This window comes from Crinia signifera, chromosome 1 (genome assembly GCF_055691185.1).
Source record: "Crinia signifera chromosome 1, ASM5569118v1, whole genome shotgun sequence".
NCBI classification, from domain to species: Eukaryota; Metazoa; Chordata; class Amphibia; order Anura; family Myobatrachidae; genus Crinia; species Crinia signifera.
In genome coordinates, this window is record NC_139217.1 from 129,575,260 (window position 1) to 129,589,260 (window position 14,001).

The 14,001-nt window shown below is 42.4% G+C and overlaps 1 protein-coding gene across 1 annotated transcript in view; it reads left to right on the forward strand.

The window, feature by feature from the left end:
- LOC146060364 (uncharacterized) overlaps positions 1–14,001 on the forward strand; it is a 38,643-nt gene that overhangs the window by 21,090 nt on the left and 3,552 nt on the right. The window contains exons 5-6 of the mRNA XM_083173500.1: positions 2,258–2,404; positions 4,495–4,555. Coding sequence (XP_083029626.1) covers positions 2,258–2,404; positions 4,495–4,555 — 208 coding nt within the window. The remainder of the gene's footprint in view (positions 1–2,257; positions 2,405–4,494; positions 4,556–14,001) is intronic.

Consider the following 14,001-nt stretch of genomic DNA (forward strand, 5'->3'; position numbering starts at 1 on the left):
TTCAGAAGAGGTTAACTATGATTTCTGATAGAACAAAAGTCAAAATTCTGCAAGAAGTTTTATACAAACTCACTATGGTGAAAAACAATAGTGTAGCTGGAGGAACATTTACATTCTTTACAAAGGTCTCTATTCCCAATTTTTTTTTTACACAAAACTCGATAGATAGATAGATAGATAGATAGATAGATAGATGGGTTTCATCATAACTAGGATACTATCATTTTATGGGTGATAGACCTGCTGGTCTTACTAGATAACATCTGGGCAAAATGTAATGGGGTGAGAGATTTGGGGTGTTTTTTTTTTTTCCCCTCTGATTTTATTAACGCGGAAATCATTTACACTAAATCACCAGGTTGATTTTGCCATGTAAATGATTGCTACTTTAACAAAATCTGGGGAAAAATAACTCCCAAAATCTCTCACTTTGTGATTCTAGCACCCTAATACATTTATTCCCAGGTCTTTTAAGGTTTACTTGGTCAGAACTTTAATGTACAAATGATGTAGTAGTGCTAAACCATGTTTAGTAGGAATGGGATCATTCGTCAGACTGCATTTAGGTCTACAAGCATTAGGTCGACCTGACTGAAGGTCGACAGGGTCATTAGGTCGACAGTGAAAAAGTCGACATGGTTTTTTTTTTTTTTTAAGCGTCGACACAGTCAACATAGCACCGCGCCCCCTCGCATGGCTCGCTGCGCTCGCCATGCTTCGGGCACTATTTTATTCGCCCACCACGCCCTAGTGGATGGTAGGGCATGAAAATCCACATCTGCACATGTCGACTCATAAAACAGTCAAATGACCCTGTCGACCTTCAGTCATGTCTACCTAAATGCAGGTCGACCTGCATTAAGGTCCTGTAGTGGTGTAGACTTAATGCTTGTAGACAATATGACTGTATCCTGTTTAGTAAACAATTTACAGTCCATAGACTTTGTATTAAGATTATTCCAGTGTAAGCTGACATAGTAAATATGTATGAATTTAATTTTTTTTTCTGTTTAAACATAAACTTAGACACGTAGTAAGAGGCACTCATTTTATATAGATGCGAGGCACAATAAATATGAATGAGTTTTCATTTTTCCTGTTTAACACAAACCTAGATATGTAGCAAGAGGCACTCATTTATTTTATTTTTTTATTATTGTATTGGTGTTCAGTTGTCCCTTTCACCCTGGGAGGGGAAGGAGGAGAAATGTTAGGGAATGTAAGATGTAGAGGGGCTAGAATGTTTAGTAAGGTCAAATTCATGGCCTAAGTAACAGGCAGATTTCAATATGTGTATTGTGTATGTAAGGAAAGTTCTTGGATAGTTAGAAGGGAATACATATTGAGTAAAGGAACTCAGAGCTGTGGACATGTTAGTCAATTGGGGAGTTTCTTATGTGTTTTTATGTGATTTGTCTATTCGGATATACATGTAAAGTGGAATTTATGTAATTTTTTTTTTTTTTTATATGATATGGCAAATATAACCTGTAAATATTAAAGACATGTTCAAATTTGAATCGCAACTGTAAAAGAAAAGGGTCTAAAACGAGTCACCAGACAAGTCAGGATAAGAAACAAAGGGGGAAAGCTGGGTAAGAGGGTATGAGAACAGGTGGTCTTCGGGTGAAGGAGGGGGGAGTGGGAGTTGCCTCGGAGCGTTTACATGTTGATAGTTTAAGTCCTAATGTAATTTAGGTAGGAAAGGGAGTCTTTGAAAGAGCCAGGGGCCCATATTGTCTAGAATACTTTATAGTTAGAAGGGCCGGACAGGGCTATGTCGTCCATGGACATATAAAACTCGGAGGTTAAACCACTCCACTACGGTTGGAGGGGAGGTAGACCTCCAGTGTACCGAAATGACCGCCTTGGTGTTTGAGTAAAGACTTTTTTTTATATGCTGGAATGGGGCCGTCAATTTTGTTCAGCAGCCAGAATGTGTGCTCAGGGCTAATGTCTGATCAATAATTTCTTCGGTACTTATGTAATCTCTGGGCTCCCGTTTTTCTTATGAGACTGTGTCCCCTCGCGGCGCTCGCCACGCTTCGGGCACGGTGGCTCGCTGCGCTCCCCACACTATATAAAATCCACTCCATGTGTAGTTGGATAGTAGGGGTATGAAAAAATGGGGTGCATTTAACATGGGAGCCCAGATAATACACAAGTACCATTTCTTCAGTGATCTCTATAACTAAATTCCAAAATGGCTTTATGGCAGAAAGTGTTCAACATTTTTATATTTTGTATTCTGTTCTAGAAATTCATACTTGGTCGGCTTGTTCAAGGAGCAAATATAGCTATGCTTGTAGCGTCCTTTTTTAGCATTTGTGTGGTCTTATGCATTGCATTTATGGGCTGCAGAAGTTTACCGCATTGTATGTGCTATGATCACATCACAGGAATGGTGAGTACACATTTACGGTTTTCACTTTTTTTTTTTTTTTTTACCCAATTTTTCTTCCCTTCCAATTCATCACCTGTATGTATGCTATAGTCCGCTTACTGATTGACAAATTAAGAACTTGTATAGCAGACTTTAAAGACCGTGTTGGCATTCAGCATCCCATCACAGAAAGATCTGCTTATATTTTAATTGTATTTTTTGTAAAACAACAATCCAGAGAGTTCAGAACCGTTTTGGACCACAGATGTCCATTTGGTTTAAAGAACTAGTTTTCCCACACCAAACAATAAATATTGTAACCATTGTATTTAATGCATAATTAACCTAAATGTTATGGCTTTAAACATATGTGGTATAGCAGGTCAACGCCAAAAGGTTGGCAGGCACAAGGTCGACACTGGAAAAAGGTTAACATGTGAAAAGGTCGACATAAGATTTATTTTTATTTCCAATGTGGACCGCCAGATAGAGTACCACATGCCCTTGCATGGCTCTTCACTCACCAGGCTTCAGTCATTCCCAATCAGAGTCCAAATGGATGGTAAAGTATGAATAAATCCACAAAATGGAAAACCTTGACACTTGCATGTCAACTCTTTTCATGTGTCGATCATTGCCATGTCTGATGTTGATGACCTATACCTTGTTAGCCATCCAGATATCCTCTTAAACTGGATCCTCTAAATTTAAGTATTTCTAAAAATGACACTTGTTAGATGTACTCAAAGGTAGCTTGCCAATGTGTACATGGCAAAGAGCATAAGAAGCGAATTATAAGAGGAATGAAATATTCCTTAATTTGTTATCAATTGCCAAAATGATCATTCGGACCAAAATATCTGTGGATCGGAATTGATTTTAAAAAATTTTTAGGTTGGTGTAGCAAAACCCGGAGAGGGATAAAGTACCCGCTAATTCATCCCTGCTGGTTTTTTTTTTTTCAGGCACGTACTGTAATAACAGTGGTTACTTTGTCTCTCCACGTTTGAGACATCACCCTTTACCTGTTTTAAGGAACATTATCATTTTTTTTTTTTATATGAATATCCATAACATTTGTAGGTTTTATACCCATAAAACCTAAGTGCACCCTAAAAAGTAGCTCATTCTACTCTTTGCTATGCACTAATTTTAGAATACTGCCTATACAATGTTTATACAATTTTAGAAGTACCATTCTTAATACTATTTATTTTATGTGTTTTTAGTTTTGTGTACTTCTGTAACTTGCACCATAGACGCAAGTCTGGTCTTCATTAAGATCGTGTGTTGGAGGGTAGAGATGTTGATCCTGGTAAAATTCAGTCTGTAACCAGCAGCATAAAGTTGCTATGGCTGTAGGAACTAGTTTGTCCCATGTTCAGTGTATATTTATAATTTTAAGGGGAAGTTCACCAATGACACTATTGTCTTATGTGTTGTGGTGTTTTTCGAGTACTTGCAGTTAAAAGCTGGGTACATACCTAAAGATGTATCTGTCCGATGATTTATCCTTAGGTGTGTATAAAGATCTGCAACTTGCTCAGTGTGGTTGAAATATATATATGTGTGTGTGTGTGTGTGTGTGTGTTTGTTTCTTTTGTGACTTAACTCAATGTTTTTTGTTCTTTTCTTGGAAGTTCTACTTCTTATGGGCCATACACACTGGGCGACTTTGCCCTGAAAGCCACCCACTTTACAAATGTTGAGAGACTTTCCGCTTGGAAGCTGCCCAGTGTGTATGGGGCAGAGACTTTATCCTGAACATTTATCTGCTGGTATTACCAGCAAATGAGCGAGGGAGTGGATGGCTTTCCATAGCGTCCTGTGGAAAGTCATCCACCCCTGTGAAAATCGCTAAAATGGGCGAATACCGCTCATTGTGCATGGACCTTTTTTATACTTACTGGTGGGGTTATTTTTTTTTGTTTGTTTGTTTTTTTTGTCCTAAATTGTCAAGATTGCTAGATTCACTTTCCTCCGAGAAATAAACCTAGCAGAACCTGTAGATTAAAATGTTCCCGTTTATTCAAGGACAAAATATTGTACTTCATCAAGCAACATTTGTTTTTGTGTTTTTTGTTTGTTCTAAAATGTTTCCTCTTTCGTAGGAATGGCTACACCCTGAGCGTGAGCAGTCCCAGACTGTTGAACTGGTGTGCACTTTCCGTGGTGAGAAAATAAAACTTGACATAATAAGCTTAATAAACCTCTTAAACACACTTCTCACCCTTGCAGCCAACTTTTCAAAATGATTGCTGGTGCCCCTTCATATTACTAAAATGCAGTCATTCAGCTTTAATTTGAGTGTATTTACATCCAAATCGGGTGAACAGTGTAGGAATTACAACGGTTTCTATATGTGCCTCACACTTTTTAAGGGACCAAAAGTAATGGAACATTCAACTCAAAAGCTATTTCATGGACAGGTGTGGGCTATCCCCTCATTATTTCATCAAAAAATTAAGCCGGTAAAAGGTCTGGAGTTGATTCCAGGTGTGACATTTGCATTTGGAATCTGTTGCTGTTGACTCTCAATATGAGATCCAAAGAGCTGTCACTATCAGGGAAGCAAGCCATCATTAGGCAGCAAAATCAAAACCAAGCCATCGGAGTGATAGGCGAAACATTAGGTGCGGCCAAATCAACTGTTTGGAACATTCTTAAAAAAAGGAATGCATCGGAGAGCTCAACACCAAAATACTCGGAAGACCACAGAAAACAACCGTGGTGGATGACAGAATAATTATTTCCCTGGTGATGAAAAACCCCTTCCCATTTGGCCAGATACATAATACTCTCCAGGAGGTAGCTGTATATGTGTTTAAAGTCAACAGTCAAGAGAAGATTTCACAAGAGTGAATATAGAAGGTTCACCACAAAATATAAACCATTGGTGAGTCTTAAAATCAGGAAGACCAGATTAGAGTTTGCCAACCAACATCTAAAAATTCCTTTACAGTTCTGGAACAACATCCTATGGACAGATGAGACAAATATCAACTTGTACCAGAGTGATGGAGTATGGAGAAGGAAATGATCATGATCCAAATCATACCACCTCAGTGAAGCATAGTGGTGGTAGTGTCATGGCGTGGACATGTATGGCTGCCAATGGAACTGGTTACCTTGTATTTATTGATAACGTGACTGCTGACCAAAGAAGCAGGATGAATTCTGAAGTGTTTCAGGCAATAGTATCTGCTGTTCAGTCAAATGCTTCAGAACTCATTGGATGGCGCTTCACAGTGCAGATGGACAATGACCTGAAGCATACTGCAAAAGCAACTAGAGGGTTTTTTTGTTTTTTTTCTTCTTTTAGGCGAATAAGTGGAATGTTATGTAATTGCCAAGTCAATCACCTGACTTGAATCTGATTTGAGCAGGCATGTCACTTGATGAAGGGAAAATGCCGCAAGAGCAAGCAGGAACTGAAGACCTTTGCAGCAGAGGCTTGGCAGACTATCACCAGGGATGAAACCCAGCGTCTGATGTCTATGTAGTCCAGACTTCAGGCTGTAATTGGCTGCAAAGGATTTGCAACAACGTATTAAAGTGAAAGTTTGAGTTAGAATTGTTTAGTTTGTCCCATTACTTTTGGACCCTTAAAGTGGGAGGCACAAATAGAAACCATTGTTATTCCTACACGTTCATCTGATTTGCAGTTCAACACAATTCTTATATTAAACGAGATGTGCTTTGTGTGTGTGTGTGTGTGTGTGTGCGCACAAATCTGCTATCTATCCAGCTCGATGCAAAAGCTTTGAAAGTGTTTCCAGGGCAGAATGCAAATGCTCTTGCAGACTCTCAGGAACTCACAAAGTGCTGCTGATTATACACACCTGGCTTCTGCTACTGCTCCAAAACCTGGTCTCCTTACACTCTTGTGGAGAGATGCTGTCTCTGCCCATACATTATGTATGTATCCGTATTTTTCGCTCCATAAGACGCACCTAGTTTTTAGAGGAGGAAAGCAGGGAAAAGTCTGAACCTAATAGTGTAATGAAATATTTAATAAACTATAACAGAATAGCATTTGAACCATGTAAAGTGAACAGCAGGGTCAGTGCTGGCAGACAGCCTCTTTCTCTCCCCCCTCCCTCCTCCGACCTGGGAAAGGCAGGGAAGTGATCCGGCTTGGCAGCGGGCCTCTGCGGTCAGTGGCATAACAATAGCATTGCAGGGGGGAGCAAGATTTATAAAAAAAAAAAAAAAATACATAAAGATTCCTGAGGGACCCTGCAGCCTCACCCCAGCAGCGCAGGCTCATCAATATAATTATAGAACTATATTTTGCCCAGGCACCAATCCTACAGCCTAGACAGGCCCCTCCCGCATCACCAGGGGCTTCGGCTCCTGCATGCACACCGCTGCTCCCTCCGGGGCCAGGGTAGCAGCCATATTGCCCGGTGAACCAACTCTCACCTTTCTTAGCATTATTCAGGGGGGGGGGGGGATGTTCTGTGCCTGCATTTGCTGGTCCAGGTTGATGAAGAGCAGCGGGAGAGTATGGAGAGATATGGCCGGGCGGCCATGCTGGGGTAACACAGGGTTATAGTAATAAAACGGCTATCCCCACTGGGAGGCCGGGTGTCGCTGGGAGCGGATACTGGACGAACTTTAGATCTTCTGTGATCCCGGGTCTTCAGCCGCCCGCTCTCTCCACTCTCAGGCCGCAGATGCCGCTGCCCGGTTGCTAGGTATGCGGGTGCCCCTAGTTACACCACTGCCTGCGGTGTATGTGATATCAGTGGTGGGGTCCCTGCGGCGGATGGGAACTACTAGTTCCCATCCACCGCAGGGACCCCACCACTGATATCGCATGGACCCGCTGCCGACCTGACCCTGCTGCCCAGTCGGATCACTTCCCTGCCTTGCCCAGGTAGGAGGTGGGGAATCATAGGGTTTGCCATATCGGGCGTTAAGTTGTTGACTGGCGGCTGGCAGGGTGTGGGCTGGTGGCCAGTGACGGTGCGTACCCCATTGTATCTCTGTCCCCGGCTGCTCCTGCGCTCTGAGATGCTGAGCAGCAGAGAGCAGACCCTGCGGGCTCCATCTGCGCTGGCTCACCCACTTATTCGCTCCATAAGACGCACACTTTTCCCCCCACTTTTTTGGGAAGAAAGTGTGCCACTTCTGGTCCGATTAAAATACTATGTGTATGGGGGCGTGGTCTGGCTGGCCAAGTGAGCGGACGCCGGGAGTGAGAGCTCCGACACAATCCTTTCTAAATATCCTGCCCTGGGTCCCCTGGACATCGCATACTTACCCCCACCGGCTCCGGAGCTGTGCCTGTGTCCCCAGAGTTGATTGAGCTTCTCCTTTGTGCCACGCAGAGATCCGGGTGACTGTCTGGGCCTGCTGGGAGTCCGTTCCCTCGAGTGCGGGCGCCATCCCTGCTGTGCTCCGGTGTTTCTGGGGCACGGCCCCGAGCCCTAACTGCGCTGGTGTCTCGGCGGGTGAGGACCTCTGGTGGAGTGACCGGGAGAGCGGGAGTTGCTTCTGCGGAGGCACGCTGCTCGGCCGTACGGAGGCTCCAGCACTATCTTGCTTGCCTGACTCCTGGGCTGGAGGACTTGGGACTACTCCTGATTTCACTGGGCTCCACGGGTGTCCCTGATCTCGTTGGAACCTGCGAGCTGGGGTCTGTGCTGTGGCGAGGTGCTGTTTCCTGCTGCACTTAATAGCTAGTGTTGGACTGTATGCACGTGAGTGAAGTACCTCTTTGATGCTCCCTGCAATCTGGTGATCTCCTGTAAGAGGCTCTGAACTATTTCCTTTGCCTTATTTCTTATAATCTGCTACTGCACCCTGACATTGAGGCGGTGGGAGGTGTGCTAGCCACCACTACCTTGCCTCCATTATTGCCTTGAAACGTGCATAGAGTACAATATGTCAGGGACGTCTGACTCTCTGTGCCGTATCCTCGAGGCCATTACAGCTTCCATGTGGAGGATCCTTGATGTTTTTGATGGCAATACTACTGCTAATTCCCATCCTGCGCCGCAGCCGCAAATACCCACTATGGAGACACCACTACTTGAGCTGCCTCGTCAAATGGAGGATCCCCCTCACACTCCTGCGAAGTTTCCAGAATATGTGTTGGATCTCAAAGCGCCTCGCCCTACACCTTCAACAGGTGAATTGATAATGGATGACCCCCTCTTTGTGTTCTCATTATTATATCCTTGGATGGACTGGTCACTTATGGAACTTTTACCCTTCTACTATCGTTTGCTTTACATGCATATTTGGACAATCGATGGTGGAACTGTACTATATGGAACTTGATATAGGACGCAGGCCTGACCGGAATAGCATCCCCCAGTTCTTATTTGTGTTGCTTCTGCTAAGTGTTAGAAGGGATTGCTCGTCTCCGTTAGATAATTGCTTAGGCCGGCCAGATTTAACTTGGATAATTATCCTTTAATTTCGCCCAGATATTATCCGAGTTTTCTCCTTTTCATATGTATGTATGTGTTGGGAGGGGGGGAGGGGGGGTGGGGAGATGGGGGTAGTTAGCTTGGGTAGTTGGGGGGGACATGTTTACGGGATCCAGGTACGCCTAGTTGGGGGTAGGTTGTACAGGGTGGGGGGATATAGGGGTGGTTTGTTTTGGGTCCTTAGGGTGGGATTTGTTAATTTATCTCTTTTCTTCTTTTATTGCTTATGTTTGTCCAGACATTGGATTCCGTAACGCTAATTATTCCAAGAAGCTGTAGGTATACTAGCCATATATCTTTACTGAGGAATGGAATATCATATCAAACTATTTTTTTTTTTTTTTTTTTGGTGGTGTTGAGTTTCTGATATATCTCAGTGTGATAGGTCACTTTTAATATATGTGTATTATGTGCACGTGGATCTGGAACCCAGAAGGCGCCTCTGGGAGTTGGGATTTGTTATATCCTGTAATGAGGTGACCTAAATAGTAACTTATACATACCATCCTTGATATGCTGCTGATTCCGCTCAACATTATACCATTTCAAATATCCTGTATAATGTACACCGTAATGCATGAGTGCCTTGTGATGATACCCTAATATGCAAATAACTCAATGTCTGTACTGTTTTTCTACTATGTCTGTAAGGGGTGGGCTTACTTGTATTCATGTTTACTTGAAAACCAATAAAAATTACAGAATAAAAAAAAAAAATACTATGTGTATATGTTAGTGTGTAGAATTTGTGTGTGTATGTATATATGTGTATATATGTGTGTATATATATATATATATATATATATATATATATATATATAATATATATATAGCGAAAAAAAGGTGTGCAGCACTCCAACCACGATCTTGAAGAAAATCAGCTTTATTGAACAACGTTTCAATACCACATCGATATTGTCATCAGGTTAACATACATAAAATAATACACACCTTATATACCCAGTGCAAGTGGCGTCCAAAGGGGTGTGTACCAGCCAAGCGCGCCAACAGCGTCAGGTAAGACAGGCCAGCACGCACAACAGACACACCTCCCCTGGAGGCGCAACAACATGACATCACCCATCCCCATAGTAACCCTGTCATAACAAAATGGAAAAGACAAGCGTATATGGTGCCGTAAGTTTTACAAATGATACAAAGTAGTACAAAAAATTACATCAAGTAATACATAAAAAACGGAAGACAGCACAATAGTGCTGATGTAAAAATCACACTCAAATAAACAATCAGAAAAGAAATCATTTGTATTAAGTGACTTATGGAAGTGCTACCGTGAAAATGTGTCATACGTACAATACCCAAGAAATCATTAAAGGAAAAATCATTGAAAGAAAAAAAATAGTCAATATTAAATATAAAATTCAAGAATAAATAACTATTAATCCATGCAAGTTACTACTAAGCAGTACCAATCAGGTCAATTAATGAGGATAGCTATGCCTGACTGTTCATTAAGCCCATGAGGGGTTAATGTCCCCAGCCGGGCAATCCATCGGGCTTCACACTTCAGGAGCATGGCTTTTCTATTGCCACCCCTAATAGGTACAGGAATGTGGTCTATCATGCGATAACGGATTGATGTCAGCCCATGTCTAGCCAGCAGGAAGTGCCGAGCGACCGGCTGGTCACTCCGACCGGTGGCTAAGGCACCCCTGATGGCCGATCTATGGGCCGCCATGCGATCTTTAAAAGGCCTTTCAGTTTTGCCAATGTACGATTTGCCACAAGGGCAAATAATTTGGTATACCGTGTAACATGTATTACAGGATAGAGTGTGACGAATCGACATAATCTTCCCTGTACGGGGATGATTAAAAGACGAGTCTGGCAACATGAATTTACAAGAAGTGCAAGCGCACCGAACACAGCCTAACTTTTTAGTTGGAGGAAGATTGGTAAGGGGTGCAGCATTAGATTTCACCAACAAATTTCCCAGGTTACTGGATCGTCTAAAGCTAGGCAGTAATTTCGTCTTAGAGAGACCCAAGTCAGTATCAGACTGTATGATCGGCCAAGTTTTCTGCGCAATTTTAGTGACAACAGGACTAAATTGAGTATAGGTAGTTACCCATGGTAGTATGTCCGATCTATTAGTGTCAGGGGAAACTTTGTCAGCAAAGAAGATCGATCTAGGGCAATCACATTATTTTTGGTGTTCAATAATTCAGCAAGTGGGTAGCCCCTATCAACAAATCTTTCAATCATACTGTCAATCTGCTGGTTGGCCACAATCGGGTCAGAGACAATTCTTTTAACACGCAGAAATTGTGAGTGTGGTAGGCTACGAATAGTAGACCTGGGATGACAACTGGTATATTCTAATAAATTATTACGATCCGTGTCTTTTTTGTATAGATCAGTATGAATCAACCCATTCTTTATCATAATCCTAACGTCCAAGAAATTGATGCTACTTTTGTCATGAACAAACGTAAATTTGATGGGATCGGGTCCCGCGTTATGTGTGGTTATGTAGTCACACAAAACTTCTGGGGGGCCTTTCCAAAAAATTAGAAGGTCGTCTATATAGCGACTGTAATAAACGATATTATTAACAATCGCTGGGTTGTCGAAAAAGAGATGTTGCTCATACTCAAACATAAATATGTTTGCGTATGAGGGAGCGACCGCCGCCCCCATCGCAACACCAACCCTTTGCAAAAAATACTGATTGTTGTACAGAAAAAAAAAATTTTCTAGAACAAAGCGCATCAATTCAAGGACGAGAGGGATATCAGGTCCCTTATAATGAATGTTGTTAGAAAGAAATTGTCTAAGAAAACTCAACCCCAACCCATGGGGGATAGAGGTATAGAGTGCGGAGACATCGACGGTGAACATCGTAATGTCACCATCGATGGGTCCAAACTCCATAAGCCGTCTAAGCATTATGGAAGAATCACAGACCAGCAATACTACCGCCAGCGGCTATCAACGTACGGTCTATACAGCTGGTGATGTCTACAGCTATTCTGCCAATGAAGCTGATTCCATACGATACTCAGATGCCTTTGACGGTTTGGTTGAAGCTACCCCACTTGAGGAAATTTACCGTGATCTCTTAAAAATCAAAAAGAGAGAAATTGACTACTACTTCCACGGCCTCGCGTTAAGCGATTATCATCGTGCCGGCAAAATTCCTCGTGGACTGAGAGTTAAAAATTCCCCGACAATTGGCAAGCATGACCCTTCGTTTTGCAGAAAGTGGGTTGGCATTGCCAACAAATGTGCGCTAGATTGGATGTTACTCATCATTGAACATTCTACCAAAGAGGTGAAATTGTGTAAAGACAAAATCGTTGCATTTGAATCGGCACACAAACCCAATCTACTCAATGATAAAGAATGTGACTGGTACGACAAACTTAATACTCAGTTACAAATCCATAAGCGGGAACTGATTTAAATTCAAAAAGGATAAAAAGACCAAAGTAGACTTGGACTATGAATTAAATACAGTATACCAGTGGACCGTCCCTCATAGAGATGGTGACACTAGAAAGCCGTTTTTCCGACGTAACAGAGGCAGAGCCCCTAGAGACTATCAGTCCTCAACGGACTTTAACTCTTCTGGGAGTGAGACATTGGATGCTGCATCTAACAGTAAAGTGATCCCTTTAGGAGTCAAGACAAGACGACAAATCACCGCACCCGCCGCTTCACCAGACGTGGCGGCCAGTGGCGCAGGCAAAGGTCGCGGAAAAAGAACTCCGAAATAGTGATTAATTTGTCCTCCTATGAACTCACCCCAGCAGAGACAAAGGTCTTGTCTAAGGGTTTATCGTTTATCCCTTCCACTGACTTCAACCATATTGAATGGGATATTGAAAACTTAAAATTATCTCGCCAACTGCGTTTAAAGGAACATTTTAATAAATCTTCACCGGCTATTGTTACTGATTGTATTAAGGAGGTCCTACCTGCACAATTAAAGAGACTCCAGCCTAAGTCCACCTTCGATCCACAATCCTTTAATGCATCCATTCGGACGTTTACTAGGATGCTGAACTCTGAGGTGTTGTCAACGGAAAAGCAACCTAGAGTGCATTATAACAACTTGAACAATACCGAGCGGGATATTATCAGAAATTTGGCATCCAACAACTCTCTAGTGTTTCGGGGAGCAGACAAGGGCGGTGCTCTTGTTGTTCAAGATATGGACAGATATCACACTCAGGTCATGGTCCATTTGGATGACCATGTCACCTATAATAGACTGCCCCGTGACCCCACAATGGTTTTCACCAAAGAATTACGTGAGTTGCTGGCTGATGCTGTTTCACATGATATTATCTCTATTGAATTGTCCAATGCCTTGATACCCAGTTTCCCCATTGTACCATTGTTTTACTGTTTACCGAAAGTGCATAAATGCCTTGTCAACCCCCCTGGCAGACCCATTGTGGCTGCACGGGGGTCGTTGATGCAACCGGTGTCGGTATACCTTGACTATTTATTCCAACCTTGTATTCGCAATCATGCCAGATATTTGCTGGATACTAACACTCTGCTTAGACGGCTTATGGAGTTTGGACCCATCGATGGTGACATTACGATGTTCACCGTCGATGTCTCCGCACTCTATACCTCTATCCCCCATGGGTTGGGGTTGAGTTTTCTTAGACAATTTCTTTCTAACAACATTCATTATAAGGGACCTGATATCCCTCTCGTCCTTGAATTGATGCGCTTTGTTCTAGAAAAATTTTTTTTTCTGTACAACAATCAGTATTTTTTGCAAAGGGTTGGTGTTGCGATGGGGGCGGCGGTCGCTCCCTCATACGCAAACATATTTATGTTTGAGTATGAGCAACATCTCTTTTTCGACAACCCAGCGATTGTTAATAATATCGTTTATTACAGTCGCTATATAGACTACCTTCTAATTTTTTGGAAAGGCCCCCCAGAAGTTTTGTGTGACTACATAACCACACATAACGCGGGACCCGATCCCATCAAATTTACGTTTGTTCATGACAAAAGTAGCATCAATTTCTTGGACATTAGGATTATGATAAAGAATGGGTTGATTCATACTGATCTATACAAAAAAGACACGGATCGTAATAATTTATTAGAATATACCAGTTGTCATCCCAGGTCTACTATTCGTAGCCTACCACACTCACAATTTCTGCGTGTTAAAAGAATTGT